Here is a 21,361-nt window from a genome sequence, read left to right as displayed (position 1 = left end):
GTATATTGGATTTTGCTACAAAGGTCTAACGCTCTATAGCACAACATGTTGTTAACAACTGAAATAATGGACTCGCTCAATTGAGTCGACATTCTAGGTCACATAACGGCGGGTTTTGTTTATTCGTGACCTTAAGGTCAGGTATGAAATGGCAGCTTACCAAGACACACGTCATGTATCTCGAAACTTCTTGGCAATTTCAATAAAAATGCAATGCAAATATGTAACATATGTTCTCTCCGTTTTATTGAGATATGCGCATATCCTACGGGTGGGATATGCGTGGAAGAATAAATCAAGCTAACCCCAAACAAGCAACAGGTGAATACTTTAAGATTATTCAGATAGGAAGGGTGATTCACCTTAGTTCTACATGTATGAAACCGGATAAGAAATCACTATTATAAACTGAGACCAATAAATAAGTTGCCAATAACATCTCTAATCCATGTATCCCCAAGAAAATATTTCTTCTCTTTGCTTTGTAACAGATAAATATTTATTTGCATTCAATAGAGGTATTCCTACAAAACAAACAATATGGAAAAACAATACTTTTTGAAATTCCTAGCCAATTAAACCTCCGCTGAGACCATCTCTGACTGTTGCACATCATGTTCATATTTGCCATCCATTTGTTTGAGTCTTAAAGAACTTCTTAGGCTGCATTCACAACAGAAGTTGATCCGCTGACTAACACATCTGAGATCAAATATGGCCGACACTCTCGAAAACTCGCCTCCCAGCGAGACATCTATTCAGGGTCTCTCAGGAGACTATGCAGCACGCTTTCAAGTGGGACGGTCATATTTGATTCACGGATCTGTTAGTCCGCGGAATAACATGTTCTAAGTTATAATCTCAGTTATAATATCAGTTTGTTAAGTCTTGGATATTTAATTTTCGGTATCAATATAAGTCTCGATATCGGTTTCCTGTATCGGCTAACATATGTACCAAAATGAGACTTCGCCGAGGGTAAAATACATCCACCAAGACAGCTTCATCTGATATTCCTGGTATACCTGAGAGTATTTGATCTGCTAAACCGTTCATTTAGAAATTAAAATGAAAACAAAAATTGTAAAAGACGAAGCTTCGTTGTTTTCAAACACGCTACTAAGGCTGAGGTGAGGTATGTTTACAGGTATAGCTATACAACAGACTGCTATTTCTTGCCATCTTGATGTTTTACAATTTTTTCCAGTAGACTTCTCGTTTATCCTCCAACGTCTTATATAATATTGCTTATCCAAACCTTTAAATCTTCAAATAAACATACAAAGACGGATACAAGTATTCCATCGTTTCGTTCCTAAATTATAAAGAGATATACTGGCCTCTGCCTATTTTCTTCAGGGCCGTGAACCAAATGAGTATTTTATTGATAGACATTTTAGTAAGTAAAAAATATGATTATTATTTACAAAAAATCACTTCTTCAGCCACTTCGTTTCTGCTCACAAGCGGTTGTATTATACAGTCTTGTTAAAATATTTCATAGTTACCCGCTACTCTCATTTGATATCTATGGAATTATCTTAACTGAATTCAATCAAATTTTAATCTAAAATCTTACACAAATTTCCCAAGCTAAAACTCAGAGCCCAAGCCTATTGACCTCTTGTTATTTATTCGCGTTATGCACCCTTGAGCATTGCACAGGAACTGCTGACTTCTCGACAAAAAATTGAGTAATCATGCCAGCGCCCACGTGGTCGTCCACGTGACAGTGCATCAACCATAAGCCCGGGTCGTCTGCCAACATTGTGGCAACTTCAAATATACCGGGAAATACCTGTAAAATGGGAGAGCACCTTAATTATGATTAATAATAATAATAATAATAATAATAATTTTAATAATTTCTAATCTCACTGTTTGATTTAAGTAATAACCGAGAATTACATTTTTTTCGGTACCAGATGATTTCAGTTGGAAAATGGACGCGTCTTCGTACAATGTATTATGTGATATTGTAGATGAGGATTGAAAGAAAAGTACTGAACCTTTTTATTCAAGGAATTTTGAGCAAAGGCCTATACATTAAGATAATGACCAAAATACAGTAAGTTCAAATCTGGCCTCTTTACGTTTACTTGAAATTTAAACGGTGTGACGTGAATGGTAGTCCTGTGAAAGATCGTCTGAGATCCCATATAAAGCATAAGAACACGCACTTTTCCACAGATAACGATGCACATGCGCCACGTTATGCGTGTTGCATTCTGGTCTAGATATGTGCACTGCTATTTCCGGTCATGCAGCCATGGCTTTCAAGCGCTACTGAAAGTATGCATGCACACACCGCCAATGGAAATGGGTAAACCGTACATATGCACCATTATTTGTGGTAAGGTGATTCTAGGTTTGCAGTATCAGCTGGGTCAGCATAAAGGCCGAATATCTAAAATATCTAATAACAAACGAGCCACAGATCGAATAGGCGGACTACCATCCTTGTTGCACTGGTCATTTTATGTAAACATATACGAAGTATTACCTCAAGGGTATCCCCTCTGTGCGCGCTCTCCGTGTTCCAGATATACGACTGCGCGTGAAAGTGCACCGTGTGGATGTCTGCGCGACCCCCGAAGCTAATGAAATACCAGGCCACGAGGTCGCATTCTTTCATGTTAAACCCTGAGTCTTTGGCGGTAATATGTCCGTTGATAACTACGATGAGGTAAAGACAACGTTGAATCAGAAAGCTTTGCTACAAAATCAACACCATCTCCCAGGAACTACATGTAACTAGTCATAAATAAAAAATTCCTTCATGGAATACATAATCCTATACGACTAAATAGAAAATTGTTCCAAAATCCTACAGGTTCTTGTAGTACTTATGCCATAAAGAGATTGACTATTACCATGGAATTTGTAGAATTCTCGAAAGCATTTGAGTCAAATTAACAAACGGAGTGGTTTTAATTAAATTCAAATTAAGGGGGGAATACAGAAAGAAAAAACAAATATATAATTACATACCGTGGAATCTGTTGCTTTCTTGGAATTCTGCATCAGTCTTGTCTGGCAAATAACCGGGATACTGTGGATGACTCATGATATTTTCGTCAAGATACCAACTATCGTTCTCATCGAATATGGTCCATAATGTAGCGATTTCTTTCTCCACATCGCGACGCTTGTTACCAGAAAGTGTACCTGTAGCAATGTTAATTTATTTAGAGACAAAATTAAAACAAAATCTTGATTGGATTTAGCACAACAGTCTCGCCATTAAATAGCATTCCACCGGCCACTGGATACTGTCTTCTATACTTGTTGTTATGACACACAAATAAGGTCGGTTAATGTGATATCCGGAAATTCCAGTTGCATGTTCAGTCACTTATTTCCTTCCTTAATTTGACTTATTGCCTTTAAATAAATGTACCCCGGTATACCGTTTAATAAGATCACTCCGATGGAATGGTTGAAATTATATGACAGCCAAGTGTGTGCCTGTTGCCCCAGCACTGATTAATTTGTATTTTTACGTGTTTCATCCCTGAGTGGTAACATATAGATAAATAAATAAATAAATAACATTTAAGCAATTACCTTTCTTACAAATAGCCATAGGTCCAACCAAACCAGAAGCAAAGTCTTTCTCCAAGTTAACGGCAGAACGGTAGGCAGAACTGATGCAGTTTGGGTCGTTTTTGCCAGGACCAGAGGATTTCGGTACTTCCCATCTAAAAGAACATTGGCAATTACTAGTACTTTGTATACTGTGTGTGTGTGTGTGTGTGTGTGTGTGTGTGTGTGTGATTAAGACCAGGCCACCGTTTCAGAGAAAAAAAACATAAGTCAGCTTCCCTGATTAAGAACATAATTACCAACGTTACATAGTTAATTGCACGCGCCTTAATCTATCAGGAACAGTGTTGCAGCACTCGTATGGAAATCCTAGTCAACTAAGCCAGGGAATTGACATAACTTTTTGTTAAACCAGGGTGATGAAGCTTACGTGTAAGTTTTTATTCCACCAGGTGGCACCCCCGCTGCCTCATTGACGCCATCTTTGTAGGCGTGGCCTTCATCTGTCTTGGAATACATCACAAGGTTGGGGTGAATTGAATACGGGCGCGACGCCATGTTTTTAAATACGACCTAAAACAGGAAGAAGAAAAGAAAATCCTTAGGCTAACATTTGTATGTATTTTTAGCGTCAATGTTTGAAGTGAAGACAGAATTAATGAATTGCATGTAAACCTCATGTTACTTATCAAATGTTAAAAACATTCTGCTTTTGCTTTAACGTTTGCAAAATACCTGTATATATATATAGTTACTGATTTAATACAGGAACAATATTACAAACACCCGTGAAAGTGCGTTTCCAAGGTCTCTCGTATTTTTAAAGTAAATATATTTCATGAGATACAAAAGATTGAAACAACAGAAAATTGTGAAGAAACGAACCTTGATGGTATCTGTGACCTCTGCTTTTATGAAAGGCCCCATGATACCCAGGTGTTCTTCCTCGGGACTTCGAATATTTTCCATGGTGAAGGTGGCGTCCGTGAACTCTCTGTAGAGAGCTTTTTTAAAGCGGGTACCAAGGAACGGCCAGTCAGGTCGAGCGAACGTGTACATCATACTAAATATATGAACAATTCAGAGTTCAGTTTTTCTCCTTTTAATTTCAGTTAAAGCAACAGAAAAAATTGGCCTTGTCGAGTGTAATTTAGAACGGGCGTATATTCTTTCGAAAAAGATTAAATATATTATTTATCATCAACTGACACTGTTCATATGAAAATAAGACTGAACAAAATATATCGCTATTATTTTTGATATTATTTTTCTCAAGATCATAATTACCATTATCATTACTGACGTAATTTTAATTATGTTAAAACATTATTACCATTATAAATATTATTGCCACTATCGTCCACATCAACAGTGATATTAAGTCATCATCATTCTTACCACAATTAAATTGTCATTACCATCACTGCTATTACTTGTACTATGACCATCATTATTATGACAAACAACTTACTTGGAAGGGTCTGTAATACTTCCTCCGACAATCAGGTCAAATTTCCAAGGCGCAAACTCCCACATTCTCTCAACCGCAGCTATATAGTACGTATGAGTGATGCCTGTAACACAATGTAAATATGCCGGATATGAGAGATAAGTAAGGCCTACGAGATAATACACTGTCACCCAAGCGATATATGCCAAAACACTTCGACTTTCAGCGAGACAGGTGTTCAAGACATATATCGAGTTTTGTTTAAAAAATGACTGTGTTAGAATTGAAATTACAGTCGGAAGTTGGTAAAATATTAAATCTATAATACCAAACACGCCTTTAACATACCTGACCCTGAGCTATCAAGAGGAGGAGTAAAGAAAAAATTACACTGATCCACCTTGTAGAGCGCCACCATTCCGGCCACATTGTTGTCGTCGCTTGCGTCCATTAGACTCCATGTGCCTACATAAACCAAGGGTAATATATACCGGTATATATATATATATATATATATATATATATATATATATATATGTTGCAGTTAATGAAAAACTGGGGCATATTGGGAATCTACCTACTAATAAACAAAATGCTCATTGGAATCTCGTCTAAGTGGATGAAAAGTAAATTGTCACTGAAGGGTCGAATATATAGTATGCTGTTTTCGTACCTTGACAGCAACAATATCAAACATTAACCCCAACAATTACATCCTGAATAACTTATTCATTGTTTTTAATGAATTTTATTTTAAAAAACTTAACTAAAACTTAAATAAAAATAGGTCTGAAACAATGAACTTTAAATTACAAGTAACATTTCAATTTACCTTTATTTACGGTTGTCATAGTGAGTGTCTCTGTAGTTCCAGGAAACAGGGACACGGAGTCTCGTGTATTCCCGTCAAATCTCGTGAACGTGTTGCCACTGAAGGTAGGGATATGCATGTCAATGACGTTTCCTATTGCAAGCAAACGCCATGTTACTTCATCTCCTAAACACATAGTTGGTTTAGGTAGGTTGCCATACGAGTATCCGTTGATGCCTAGATAAGGAAAAAAAAGGATTTTTGGTTCCTTTTTATTTATCAAAATTATAACCAAAAAGTTGGAGAGGAAGTCCTCAAGGTTCGTCGTATATTCAAGGTAAGCACATAAAGTGGATGGCTGATTCCTAAGATAAGTGGATGTATTAATGAATAAATCATCGATAAAATGTATAATCTTTTAAGTAAGTTGCTTAACCACATCACCTGCACACAGACCATTACATACCCTGTTAAATTTATTGATAGAATGTAAATACCATTATAACGAATTTTCCGGGCTGTATTCATATGAAATGTGATTTATAATAAGACCTTACTTTTAACAGTAGTGGAAAACACTCACTGCTCATGATATTTGACTCTTCAAATCCGGGCGAGCTCGGAGCCGCAGGGGAGGCAAACTCCAAGACGTTCTTGTCTAGTAGCCATGACAGGTTTTCGTTGAAATTGGCGAAGAGCAGAGTGAATTCATTGCCTCGCTGTATGGTAATTCAAAAGTTTTTTTTTCTTTATAAAATGCATGTTTGTTATCGCGCAGTGGTAAAACATATCATTAACTGAAATCGACATACAAATATTAGAAAATCTGCACAGGCATTTTGACATATGCTCATATATGTTCCGTTCTTTGTCTCTAAATTACGTGAACATAATATTAGGTACAAACGTATCTTATCTGCATCTTTTTTGCATCGAAACGTGGATCTTGCCGTTTGTACAAAAACGGCCTCTGCTGTCAGAACACTTACCCTTGCCAGTTCTCCTTGTCTGCAAACAACCAAAGGACCAATCAAACCTGAGAACACATCTCTAACTGGGTCAATGGCGGAGTGATACATATATGTAATACATTTTGAATCTGCGCGCTCAGGTGCGTAGGAATTAGGCACGGTCCACGTGTAGGTGCGGGTTTGTTGATAGCCCACTCCACCGTCTAGAATGAAAATTAAGAAAAAAACTCACCATTCAAACAGAAATCCAAGTATCTCTTTCTAGTCCATAAGGTCTGGTTGGAAAATTTACTTAGAAATGAACATGCTATTCCATATTTGAGAGTGTAAATATTTGGAGAGATAAATACCCCAAATGTCCCAAAGAAATTATTTTTGGGTCCGTTAACTTCATATTCCTTGCCAATATACCATGATTTGAACATTTAGACTGGAAGTTTTTTTCCCTGTCAGTGGGGTGAGTTGACACCTACTCTCTTGTGACCTTGACCTTTACTATCATAGGAACAATTTCTACACCATCAAGAGATCAGCAAGCATTGTGGGTAAAGGGCAAACGCACATTCTATGGTGAAGGGACTTTTAAAAATATCCCAAAGTTATGGAATACATTGCCTACTGATAAAAAACTGCAAGTAACATATAAAGAAATTGAGATTATTTTAGGGTGCATTCCCAGAGATTTAGATCGATCCAGAGATTAAGATTTAGATCGACCTAACTCCTTGGGGGTTCACGCTAAATTGCAGTCAGTCAAGCGAGCACCATAGTTAATTACCCACTTACAGCTTTTAGTAGGCGGGACAGACGCTTAAGCCGGTTAAGCTGACAGTAATCTAGTGAGACTCTCCAGAGGGATAAATCGATCTAATATCTATGGGAATAGGGTCTTAGAATTACAATTTTAAACAGCAAATACCGGTAGTAATTGATAAAGTTATCCTTTAAATAAACATTGATTATACATGTAGTCAGTGTGCCTTAGATTCAGACTTTAGACTTTTTTAAAAATAAACAATCGGTAGTTTTTCGCTTTTGATTTGTAAGGCCCATTGGGATTTTGCTGAAATGTGACATAGGCAAAATTCACTATTTTAATAGCGTAGTCCAAATAGTACTCAAAAACAACAACAACAACAACGCACCTGCTGTTCCATCATTGTAATCCTCTCCCTCGTTTTGTTTGTCGTACTTCACTCCACGTGGATGAATGGAAAATCGTCTTCCCGAGCTGGGGGCAAGGTTTCTGAAAACTACCTGTATACACGGCAGGAAAGGTGTGAGAATTAATGTGATTTTTTGTGTTTATTTATTTATTTATTTATTTATTTTTGCCGGTAATTAATCTGGATATTACGATTTGAAAATACTGACACTAGTCTTGATCACAGTTAAAATGTTTATGCACATATCCAGAGAGATCAAAGGTATAAATATACCTTGCACCTGTTTCACAAACAATTTTTGGTTTGGGGCTTAAGAACACAATGTCACCATTGATATACAGTCTTCGAGCTCTTCAGAAGGACTGTAAATGTATTGGACACAACCAAATGGTTTACTGTCATTACTAAGAGTAAAACTCTTTGTCACAACCAACACAGTTTGATCGTTTTATCCAGAGACTTAACAATAAGCCCGAAGAAAAAGAGATAAGCAGACTTAAAGATGATTTGCGAAACGTACGTGCCTCAGTCGACTCGTTGCTAGCAGCCTACTACTGATTTTTTTTATCAAACAAACATCGGTACTAAAGTCCATACCTTAATGGTGTCTCCTATCTGGGCAGCAATCTCGGGGCCAAGAAGACCATAATGGTGTTTGGACAGTGGTCTTGGTTTTACGGTGGTAAATGTGCTGTCTGTATGCTCTTCATATAAGATCTTCCAGTAAGTACCGCCTGTGCGGTGTGCATTTTGTGTAAAGTATTTGCTGGACTCTCTGTAATTGCAAACATATTTAAACTTAATGTTTGTATTATACATAGTACAAGTAGTTGTTGCCCTGACTTCCTGTCGCTTTTGGTCCTATAATAATAATAATAATAATAACGATAACACAAAATAAAATTCAAAAATTCATAAAAATGTGATAAAAGTTGATCAACGCCAGCTTAAGTGGGTTTTTTAAGGTTGACCTTTCAATGGTTTCAGTGAACCTATCTCGTTAGCGTAACACAACTGTGAGGGGATATTGCTTTAACAGTGCATAGGTAACGTTACTTTTAAGTCGTTTAATAAAGATTTACAGGTTAGAATAAGAGCTATAAATTGTTATTTCGAAGAAAAAATGGACATTTTCATCCTTCTACTTGATATACTGTATATTTGACTCATTTACGGTGATATTTATTTTAAAAATTATAAATTTGCTGGAGAATCGCTGAATGTGCCTCCCTATCTGTTCTACACACAATGTACAATAGAATTTTCACCCTCTGAATCAGGTTAATCAAATAAATATCTAGTAATCAATAAATAAATTAGACAGATCTTGAATAGTTATAATGCCTTGTCTACATTTTTTTTGTTGTTAAATTTGATGTTAATAAAATGATACTAGGAGCATATCATTCCACAGTCATTTATCTCCCCTAAAGTATTGGTTCAGTAGGGGTGACACTTCTAATGTCCATTGTGTATCATAACGCATACAGAGCACCGTTCCCTTACTGGCTTGGATCATTCAGGAAAGCCAATCCACGTTCGTATCCGTTCAGCCCGGAACCCCCGTCGTAACTCCATCGCTTCTCCACCGCTGCGATGTAATAAGTCCGGGTCTGGCCATTCAGGGAATGGTAAGGAGGGGTTTTGCCACACGAGGGGTTCACGTGAAGGAAGGCCTGCTCTCCCTCTGAAATGACCAACGTGATGTGTTCAGCCAAAACTCAACTTGGTAATCGACGTTCTACGGCATGATAGAGAGTCTTATTAGGCTGATTGAAGGTTCTATTTTGCAAGGCATACTCGTACAATGGTTCTGTACCTTGTGTAACACAGCCAAGTGGATATGAAAAAAGTGTTTTTCCGTTGCTAATTTGGACAATAATAAGATACGAAACGCATGCCAGAGCGACTTTTATATGCATGTACATGGTGTGTTGCCGTGATTACCAAAATGATGATCAGCCGTTTGACATTTGATAATCCACTTTCCAACATCTCCCGCCGTCATATACGCTGCAGAAAATTTGGCGGCAAACAGCGCAATTACATCGGTTCTGAAAATAACGAAAACTTACATCTTTATAAAGTGTATACATGCTATAGTTCATACAATGGTATAGGTGCATGACCTGTATACAACAGTTTGAAAGAATACTGAAGCGATAAAAACGGACGAAAAGAACACACGTACGACAGGTGAAATTTTAAGTAAATGAAACAAAAAAGGATAAGCAAATAATTAAACTAAATGAGAAGTCTACCGATACAGCTATATTACTCGTAAAGGTAACAAAGATCGATTTGCGTTGTGTTGAGACAATAAGCCCCCCCCCCCCACCCCCCAACCACCACCACCACCACCACCATCGTCAGGGCCACGAGGCTTCGAAGACTGTCTCCCGTGACGATTTCCACCTGCCACCAAGATTGTGGGTTTGGGGGTGGGGGTGTTCTTATGATTTCAGATGGTTGAAATCAAGAGAACACCCCCAGATGTTTCGAATCTTGAGAACCCGCAAAAACCACTCCCAACCCCCCTCCCCTCGAACCTACTCCCTAGCCCCCTTCCTTACCTGTGATGATTATACTCCAGTACCTGACCGTTGATAGTCAGGGGGTGAAGATCGTCTTCGTTGCCCAATCCTATCATGTACCACGCCACTTTGTCACCAGAGCAAGCCTCCAAGCCGGGGACGTTCCCGTAGATGTAGCCGTTTATAGTGTGGAACTTGGTGGCGAACGATGGAGAATTCTGGTCAGCATGAGGTGCGAATCTGCAAATGAGTAAGAATACTGAGAAATATGTGACTAAAGTGAATATAACAACTGTAGGTTTTCACATCGCGTGGCATGCAACGCGGGCATCCCTGTTTGAGAAAGGTTGGAACCATGTACAGGTAGCAAATAAAACACAAGAACAAAAAAATAATGTGAAGGTGATAACAAGTGACGTCATATATGACGTCAATTAGTGACGTGTACACACCGAGTATCAGCTTGCGCACTGCACTGTGCCAAACCACATACAGAAATTTAAAAGTAAAGGCCCTAAGTGAGTTTTAACAGTTTTCATACAGATGTTTTATTGCTGTTTACTTGCCTGGCCACATTCTCCTGGAAATACCAGCTCATCGACTCGTCTATGATGTGTGATAGCAATATGAACTCCTTGTCCACGTCACGCCGTACGTTATCCTCGTCCAAGGTGCCTTAAATGATTTCCCAAAATATATGACATTACATAATAATCATGACAAACATTCACAAATATTTGAATGAAAGTAAATTGATAAATGAATAAAAACGCCATCAGATTTTTTTTTTTTTAAATTTGTTTTTTTTTTTGTCTCTCTCTCAAAAACCCCATACAAAACAGAAGTACATTTTATGAACAAGTGAAAAAAGAAGTACAGATTACCGGCAAATGACAGTTACCTTCTTTACATATCAACAAGATTCCCATGAGGCCCGACTGCACGTCGGCAATGGGGTTCAAGTGACCGTGATAGGTCCAGGGAAGACAGTTGGGATCCCCCGTGGCAGGAGCGCCCCTATGCTCCTTAGACAGCAGCCAGTCCAGAGTGATGGTTTGTCCTGGATTGACCATGTCGTCCAGTTTGTCATCTCCTGACGTACCGTCCGTATACAGCGCCCCTAGTGGTAATAATAATGTTTAAATAATAATGCAGTAATAACTTTTATCAAAATCATTGGTACCCAAACGTTCAAGTTGTAAAAGTATGTAAGTTCACATCAAAATTAAAAATTAACTATGAACATGAAGAAGCCTCAAATGTTCTGTTAAAATGGAATACAAGTGTTACGGATATATATAATTTACAAATCATATACCATAAATTGTACAATAGGTTAAATTCTGATAATTGCTGGCTTGCCATATAACGTACGACTGGTGTTTTGCGGCAAGAGAAAGTTATGGTGTAATTATTTAGCGTTCTAACTGTTATTGCTTCTTCATGGTCTCTTTTTGTCATCGAGAAAAGGGCATTCTAAGGATTTATACAAGATGAAGCTCTTTTTCGGTTTTAAGCTGCATTCAGAACACTGTAATAACTAATCCGAGGGTCAATTATGGCCGACCCTCTTGTATACGTCCCCACTACACGGGGAATCTATTTAATGCCTATTAGCGAATTAACCGGCAAGCATATATATAAATGGTCACCATTTTTGACACTCAAATTGTTTAGTCCATTGATCTGAATGCGGCTTTAAACATGTGCATACCTTCGTGTTTTTTCACATAGGCGGCGCCGTGGGGATGGACGGTGTAGGGCCGAGTGGCCATATTTCTAAATTTGATCCGCATGACCTCGCCGACATTTCCACGAATAGTAGGACCCAGTAGACCTTAAACGTCAAAAAATAAGATTAAATTAAAAAAATATATTTAAAAATTACAGCGTGTTATAATAATAATAATAATAATAATAATAATAATAATAATAATGTACAGGGTCGTTGTGACAATTTTGTTAAATATATGTAAAACTATTTCGTCTTAGTTTAATTATGAACCATAATCACAACTTTCTCAACTACTACTGTAAGACAGTGGCGGATTTAGAGGGGGGGGGTTCAAGGGGGTCCTGACTCCCCCCCCCCCCCCCCTTCCGTTTTCTGAAAAACATATCACACCAACATTCCCCTCTTTGAAATCAGAAATTTGACTAGCTAATTCATAGAAGCTAAACCGTACTAAAGGGCATAGTTTGCTCTCCAAAACACAAAAAAATTCGGAGCCCTTGAGCAGGCCCCGAACTCCACACCAAGGGGGCGATGCCTGTCGTTCCGGACCTCCCCTTCAGATAATCCTGGATCCGCCCCTGGTATAATATCCCCTAATTCCTCCACCATCCCTCCACCCTCTGCTTTGCATACGATGCACAACATAGTAAACGTACCGAGATGGCTCGGCTGCGGCTTCTCCTGTGTGAAGGTATCGTCCGTGAATTCCCTGTATACGGCTTTCTTGAACACCTTCCCGAAACTGTTTGGATCAGAAGTATCAAGGTACTTGGCGGCAAAACTGAAAACACGTGTGCGTGAAGTCATATGGCACAATGAATAGTTGTTACATATTGCGTCAATCCCTGTTAAGCGTGATAAATTTTTTTTTCTTGAATTCTAGACAAGATGACAAGATGACAAAACAGTTATTATTGAATTGACGACTTAATAATAAGAGTTATACACAAGTAAATTTAGATTCACCATTTATCAGCCATGCGTGCTAATAATGCGTGTAATAAAAATTAAACCTATATATCTACGTAACTTTAAAATCCAACCTTTAGATAATCAAAATCGTATCATTTCAAACTTAGGTCAAAACTTAGCAGTCAACGACCAGGGTTGGAAGTCCAAAGGCCCTATACCTGTCTAGACGACTGTGTACTTGATTTCCCAGCGGGGCGTAGTCCCAGTCTATCTCCTTGACTGCTACATAGTAATGGCGGACATGGGCAGCTGCAAAATGCATGACAGACATAATTTTAAGTTTTCAAATAAATGTGGGTGTGGCTTTCTCCCAATAACTTTAAGTTCACCTAGTATAAACGTTTGGTTTTCGTAAGAACGTTTGACGAAAATTATTGGCCTAAAACATAAAAAGACGTTAGCATCATCCAAAGCTATTGAATGATTAGTCCAGGGCCCAAGTTTCCATTTCTTCCCAACACATACATGGTCTGTCAATCACTTATGTTTTCCTTATTTTTAGTTAATAAAAGATATTTAAAAAGCTCGATTGTCAAAACTCGACATAGAAAACCCACTGAAAAGTTTTGCAAACGCAATCAAAAATTCTGTGTGCAGAAGTGAACCGATGTTACAGGAATTGTAGTCAGCTCGGAACCGTTGACCGTTCCTCATTACTTTGTAGAGGTGGCACTCGTCCGACTACCTCAATGATCCGACAAACCCTCATCTGTACTAATCATTTGGGCCCCGGACTCCTAGGGCTATCATTCCTGTCACAACAGGACTGTACAAGTAGTTATCTTCTTCGTTTTTAATAGTCGTACTGCTTACTAATTAGGGCACACACACAGGTAAAAAAGTTGCAATAATAATAATAATAATAATAATAATAATAATAATAATAATAATAAATGTATAAGATATAAATATTGTCATTGTCCTGATAATTGTTCATGTGTTTTTATTACAAAAACTCATTAAAACAGACAGTATACGCATCAGACAATTACAAATATGCTATGTTTTATTATTACTACTATTATTATTATTATTATTATTATTATTATTATTATAAGATCAAAATGAACAAGTGTCTTCATACAAACATACTAACCGCTGGCTTGTACACCAGATGGAAAGGCTGCTCCTGAAAACGAATGACAGATTTCAAAACACGCACAACATCCTTACATCGCTAACATTAATAAATAATTAAGCTGTGATCAAAGTAGTATTTGATAATAAATTGAAATATATAGTTATTTTATAATTACAAACTGCGTTTCTTGTCAATACCTCACTTTAATTACGTTTTATTTGTAAAAACTGAAACTTAAGAAATCGAGCTTCGGTGTACCGGTGTTAGGAGCCGCAGCGGAAGGAGGGTTCCCTTGCGGACAGAACATTGGCGAAAACGCACACAGGGGATTATCACCTGGAAAAAATGGCGATCAGATATTTTGTACGTGAAGCGGACTTCTGGACTGCTATACTTTTGCATTTCAAACGACAAACGTGGGCGGGATGCGGTTATGTAGCTTACGGGTTTTGATTGCGATTCCAGTATACACACTATTGCCTATTGCCAATTGAAAATAAATTACATAACTGAAACGTAGTCTTTCTTTCTATTCAAACCTATTACCATTTGCAAAGATTTCAATTACACATACTGTGATCAAGCAAACCACTCTTCCATTTGTCATACATTTTTGTCTGTGTGGCTTAAGAAGATACCTGACGATAATGTACTATTGCATGTTTGTATTCCAATGAAAATTAGTTTGCTTTTATTTTTATGAAGTACATTCGTATAATTATGACACGGTGCCAAAGTAAGCATGAGGTATGGGTATCACCTGCCGTTGTTGGGGGCGGGGCGGCAGTTGTTGGAGGGGGCGTGGCACCGAGTGTTGAGCACAGCCCTGGGGACAACCAGCACCATGGATTCCATGCGGCACCACCCGGAGCTGAAAGTGGAATATATCAATGTCAGTGCTTTCTCCGGAACCAATGTAAGTTAACAATGCCATGTATCCGAAGATGACATCATTGAAATACCCCCATCCTTTGAAAGATACTGACTTGGAAAAAAAGTATTACTAAAGCAAAAATGGATGAGGTAGAACGGCTCAATCAATATACCGATGTGTTCAATTTAATATATCCTATCAGATACCTACCTGTTACAAAAAGGTAAATTTGTATAGTGGATGTAAAGATTCAAATCGATTATTGGGTTCAATATTATTTGAAATAGAAAGGTCCATTTTAAAATGGAAACTTTCAGTAAGTTAAAAACTCTGAAAGTGACATGTCAGAAGTGTTCATGCATGACGTGTAGGAATGCATACGTGTGCGTGCGTGCGCGTGTGTGTTATGTTCAGGCTCATGCATACCTTGGGGTGGAGGTGTAGTTGTTGTAGACTGGGGAGACTGCGTCTGTGACGGACACGTCCATGGAATTATAGCACACAGCGAATTCACTGTAGGTGGCTCCGTTGTCGATGGAGCAATTGCTGTAATGAAAATCATCTTCACTGGAAACACATCACTTCAACAGTGTTTTGCATAATGATATTTGTTAATAGTGTTCCTGGGCAGAGCATATAGTCTTCATCTTATTATCCATTACGTCCAGCAAATTTGTTAACGATACTAGGAATAATATGAAAAGGTGTTTGAGCACCGATTTTAGCGCGTCTATATTGACTAATCATGTGCATGTACAAATGAGGATTTAAAAACAAGTGCAGTAGGCCTACGTATGAGACGTAATCAAGAGGAACAAGCGAACTAGCCTAAGAATCGGCGAGGATTATAATGGATAAGAGGACAACCATATTTACAGCTAAAGGTGATTGCAATTTAGCGAGAATTCCCTCGGAGATAGATCGATCCACAGTTAGCACGATAGGGTCTGGGAATCGTCCCTTAAATGTTTTTCCTACCTATGGTTGTTGGTGGAGGGGCAGCAGTTTGGCCACGACACACCCACGGGTTTTGCTGGCAAAAACTTGGCGGCGGCGGAGGCGCTACTGTAGACGGCGGCGGTGCCACGTTTGGTCCTGAGGATGGCGGCGGATTGGTACCATGACATAACCAAGGGAATATCCCACATGCTCCACTAGATGGCGGTGCCTGCCCTGACCGTGGGGCCGAGGTCGTGGGGGAGTTGGGTGAGGCAAATATCCAGGAGGGCAAGCCACCAGTGTTAGGACCGGGGTTGCTGCACGAGGAACTGCTTCCACTAACACACGGTGACAAGAAGTTGGGGGCCTGCGCTGCTCCCGCATTGAAGAAGAAATTGCCCGAGTTCCCCGCTACGTTTGGAGACCACGGTTGCTGGTTATAAATATTTGCATGTGCAACTTCGCTAATTAATGCCACTGCCATTACCATTCCCACTAAATTCCTGAAACATTTGAGAAAATAATCAAAAAGATAGCTAGATAGATAGCTAGATAGATAGATAGATAGATAGATGTGTTTTGCATGGATTCTAATATATTTGTCTTGAAAATATTTGTATCATAACAAATCAAACAGTCAGGGCCCAGTTTCATCAACAGTGGACAGCGCTGTCCTCCGTATAACATTTATCTATTAGATGGAATTGTTATCCGGTGGGTTAAGTAATGTTTTCTAAACACTAAATACTTATTTTTGTCTCTGACATAACTACCCGGTGGTGAAAAATGGCTGCTATCCTCATGATAACTTTGTAGAGGATAACAATTCTATCCAGTGGATAGTGTTATCCATAGGATAATGCTATCCAGTGTTGGTGAAACTGGGCCCTGAGTGCTGTATGTCTGGGATATGGACGTTTCCCTGATTGAACTAATTATACGAGAGCGCTCACGTTTATGCACAAGAATGTCAAGGACTAGTTTAATCTTGCTGTCGGCTTGTGATAGTCAACCAAGACGGATACGCCAGTGCTCCTTGCTAAAGTAAAAGCTTTGAAGGATGCTTGTTAAAAACTTATAAAACGCGTTAGATGCGTCATTCATTGTAATAAAGGGATGTATCGAATCCACATAAGATTTTCAAAATCATCATAACAAATAGTCACATGCTACACTCCAGAACAAATCCATAAAAATTCCTCTGGTCATCCACTGGCTGTTCACCTTTCTGGACTGTTTTTTTTTTCCATGAAATGACGTCATCCTCAGCTGACCTGGGGTAGAGACGAGCCCTATGCTTCTTCATGTTGCCTTGACAACGAATGATATGTCTTCCCCAATACTAGTATAAGTAACCCATTCTTAGGAGGACAACGAGGCATACCACCTTAATTCCCTTAAACAGTTGGCGCGTTTCTTTGCTTTCAAACAACCAGTTTGAGCAGTTTGCTTAAAATATATCCAGGCTCTATGTTGATCATTTGTCAAGATTGGAAAAAATTAATTTCTCAAGGCCAACAAGGAAAAGTGCTAAAAATGAACTCTCTATTAATTTGTTTTTGTAATACGTGCGTGCAAGGATTCAATTTATTTAACAGAGACACTTCCACCGAAAATTGTTCTTCATTTCAATACAAAATAATTTAAACCCATGAAAAACGTCAGTCATCACTTTACTTTTTAAAAGCTCAATGTCAATATAAATGAGCACCTTATCACCTTATCTTTGATAAATGAAGACAAAATGATTTAATATAAAAGTTTTAAAGCCAGCTTTAGGTCATGGGTTCTCTTGCCTAATGGCGCTAAGGACAAAAACTTCGACCCTGGTGAAATTTCTTGCGTTTATCTGACCCCACACATATTTTAACAATTTCAATAAAATTTTGTTCTGGCCCTACCAGGCGACATGCAGTCGTCCTGTCCTCAAGTTATGCGAGAGTCTCCCACAGTTACTATGACAAAATTAAACAAGCATGGTTCATACATTTGAACTAATTGGCCAATTTAGGCCTACTTCACATCAAATGTTTCAACGCTGGGCAAAGTTCACATTGGTATTGCTGTTGAAGTAAAAATATGATGTATTTTATGTATCACGGTCCATAAACGCCTTTTACCCCCAGTTAACGGTGTCTTAGTCTATTAATTACATGCTTATAATGTGTCCCACCGGTTAAGGTTGAGATGTAGCTACATGCGCCACCTCACGTTTAACTCTCCAACGTTAACGCTTCATGGAATTTGACAGCTATGTAAATGTTTTGTGCAGAACATCTGGTGTAAAAAGGAAATTACAAAGATTATAGCAGTTACAGTAGTTTTATTCATTTACCTACAGATATATTAATTGAAGAAAAGCAGTGACATATTCTCACTACACAACACCGCTGATGATGCCCCTTATTGTATTGACAGCGGTATACGACATATATTTCACGACTAGAAAAATTAAATTACTCAGGGCAACCAAAGAATAATGCTTAAAATGAATATTCATTAAAGTATTTTCTTATACGTTAAGGATTAACTTTATTTAAAGTATACGTTCTTAATTTCAATTCATGATATGTCCATGAGAAGCGTCGACCATCACTTTCTTTTTCTCTTTTTCTCACGCTTAAGTAAACTTGTTTTATTAACTAAAATAATGCTCGCATGCGCACATGGCGTGATTTGGAGCTCTGCGGACTAGTAATTGCAATTGGTATGAATAGTGGAATAAGTATCAGCATCAACCTTTGGTGGGGTACATTATAGTGTTACAGTTGACAGCAAGGTCGTTTTGCCAGGAATGTGAAGTCGTGCACAGCATCAAATTGATTAAAAACTCAAAAAATAAGGGCTTGAATAATAATAATAATAATAATAACAATAATAATAATAATAATAATTAGTTGATCAAAAAGTGATGTAGCCACTTGAAATAAGTTCTTTCGAGAAAACAGCAGGATTTGACTGTTCATCGAATGCCCATTTTTTACTTAAGATAAAACTCAAGTAGTTTTATTTTAAAACGGAAAAGTTTTTTCTCTCTTTCAAGCACAAATACCTCAATTTTTTTCTGATTCATTGCAGTATTTTTGTTCGACTTTAAAACTTTTCTCCATGAGATGAAACTCCATTTTTTCATATTATTATTTTAAAGTTCTATACTGCGACAGCATTGACGATTTCAAAACTGTTGTGAACATGTGAACATTGGGAAACCTGAATATTCTGCTCACAGGCACACAACCCTCCCCCCCCCCCACACACACACACGCACACACAAACACACACATTTGCACACACACACGTGTGCACATGCTCGGATACTGAAGTTTCGAAACAACCCAGTCTTGTTACGTATTTGCACACGTTAATTTCTTTGCTTAACTTTTCATCAATAAACAGTTGAAAAATTCTAGACTCGAATCACATTAAAAGACTATTAAAGGCAAGGGCACGAAATAATCATTTTACAATGATCGAGGAAAAACCTTTCAATAATTAATGGTAGAAAATGATCAGCTGCTTTGAATAAAGGAAGACGACAAAGTCGACATTGTGAACTTAAGAACAATTATCAACTATGTAATCAGCATCCGCGTTTATGGATAATCCTTTGAATGGTGTTATAAAAAACCAAGATTGTTAATTCACTTACATTTTAGTGGGGTGCTTCCTTACGGTTCGCTCCATTCAGTTCTCCCCGAAGACAAAAACAATACTGGCGTGTATCAACCACGAACTAAAGGGAAAAACTGTGGCGGACTATCTGGGTATTTTCATTGGTCCTGGCTTGTCATTAATTTAATTAAAATTTATTTGGTGTAATAGATGACGGGGTTTATGGTCTGCAACGGTGCGTTGTTGTACAGTCATTATTAACACCGATTTTTCTCTCTGCACTGGAGAATTTTTACTGCGGACATATGGACTTCAAATAATGGGATATATGAGCACCGTGATTTAGCAAGGCTGCTTTCATTCCGCCGTTGCCTCCTTGTCTTTTTCCCCTCGGATTCACCCCTGAGTTTCATTTCTCAATTCCTTCAACTCCCCAGACATTATGCACATTGTGCAAACCACAAAACATTTCCACATGTTAACTGATTTTAATGAAGTCGCGGACAAGGGCACGCGGCTCGTATTAGCATGGTAATTGCTCTTATCTAACTTTAATTGGTCTTATTTAACGTCTGTGCAGTTATTGCACTTAACTAATATTATTTATACTTGTCTAACTTAGATACTGTACAATCACAGTGCTATCACGCCGATGTCTTGTATAAAAACAGGCAACGTCCTGGGAATTAAAAAGAGTTTTGATTTTTTTAACTAAGCTGTGATGTGGAGTTGCTTCTCTCTCCAGGCTAAAACACAAGTCCGGAATCCTGAACCGGATCTAGAAGTTTCTGTAGTCGGATTGGAGTCCCTTATACCCGGCGGAATTATTAAGAAGTCAGTACATATTTTATATTTTCATCAGAATTAAAACTTCATCATATTCTGGTGAGATACATTCAAAGCAAAAACAAAGCAATAATACTCATTATCGTAATAATAATAACCCAGTTTAAATGGTAGTTAATGCATCTAATTTCATACTTCTAAATTTTATATAGAAGACTCGTTATATATATATATATATATATATATATATATATATATATATATATATATATATATATATATATATATTTTTTTTTTTTTTTTTTTTTTTTGGTGTCCAGTTCACCCAACTCCTACCAGGCAAACCTGAGAGGGTAGCCGGAATAAGTCGCATTACTGCAGGGGCGGATTGAGACCGTCTCCTGGGTCTTCTGGAAGACGGTCAGATATTCAAGTTTACATTGACAGGTATGTAATTTTTCTGTCGGAAGACGGTCAAAAAATAAAGGATTGACCAAAAAAATTTGGAAGACTGTCAAAAACACCTCTGGAGCCGCCCCTGTTGCTTGATGGTTCTTTTGTGCCATACATTTTTGTCTTTCCACAGATTTCAAAAGTTCATTATCCGGTCCGTTTCTGTGTCGTAGTGATGTGTGTGTGTGTGTGTGCGTGTGTGTGTGTGTGTGTGTGTGTGTGTGGAGGGGGGGGGGTCTTTCCTTCCAGAATCGTCACCCGTCGTAGGACGTTGGCATAACTGATCGTTTGGATATAGAAGATAAACCGGTCCCGTTTCATTTTTATCAGTCATAGATTTATATTATTAAGTAAACGGGTTACTGTTATATGGTGTTAGGAATTTAGTTTAGGTTATTTCTCCTCAGTGGACTAATTTCAAATTTGAATTT

General features: G+C 38.0%; 1 protein-coding gene across 1 annotated transcript; it reads right to left on the bottom strand.

Moving 5' to 3' along the window:
* Positions 1 to 1,331: 1,331 nt before the first annotated feature.
* On the bottom strand, positions 1,332 to 16,563 carry LOC147760397 (hephaestin-like protein). The gene is made up of 25 exons (XM_087018763.1): positions 16,119 to 16,563; positions 15,567 to 15,686; positions 15,027 to 15,137; positions 13,344 to 13,434; positions 12,870 to 12,994; positions 12,193 to 12,315; positions 11,380 to 11,598; positions 11,045 to 11,153; positions 10,518 to 10,718; positions 10,283 to 10,396; positions 9,892 to 9,998; positions 9,451 to 9,631; positions 8,542 to 8,719; positions 7,924 to 8,035; positions 6,797 to 6,981; positions 6,391 to 6,526; positions 5,829 to 6,044; positions 5,345 to 5,461; positions 5,018 to 5,120; positions 4,432 to 4,609; positions 3,977 to 4,119; positions 3,568 to 3,701; positions 2,992 to 3,168; positions 2,504 to 2,676; positions 1,332 to 1,798 (listed from the first exon to the last, which is right to left on the bottom strand). Exons 1-25 carry the CDS (start codon positions 16,561 to 16,563, stop codon positions 1,628 to 1,630), a joined length of 3,969 nt encoding a protein of 1,322 aa, XP_086874889.1. The 3' UTR covers positions 1,332 to 1,627.
* Positions 16,564 to 21,361: the final 4,798 nt, after the last annotated feature.

Source organism: Lingula anatina, chromosome 8 (genome assembly GCF_051362555.1).
Source record: "Lingula anatina isolate TDL-2025a chromosome 8, LinAna3.0, whole genome shotgun sequence".
NCBI lineage: Eukaryota > Metazoa > Brachiopoda > Lingulata > Lingulida > Lingulidae > Lingula > Lingula anatina.
The sequence above is the reverse complement of the archived record's forward strand: the minus strand, read 5'-3'. Positions and strand labels throughout refer to the sequence as shown.

What these genes read in the sequence shown, in the direction of transcription:
- LOC147760397 (XM_087018763.1), bottom strand. Translation starts at nt 16,563, where the DNA reads ATGGCAGTGGCATTAATTAGCGAAGTTGCACATGCAAATATTTATAAC. An exon ending in GCCGCAGCCGAGCCATCTCG is followed by an intron (nt 12,316 to 12,869) that starts GTACGTTTACTA and finishes TTGACGTTTAAG; the next exon opens with GTCTACTGGGTCCTACTATT. An exon ending in CTTGTTGATATGTAAAGAAG is followed by an intron (nt 11,154 to 11,379) that starts GTAACTGTCATT and finishes AAATCATTTAAG; the next exon opens with GCACCTTGGACGAGGATAAC.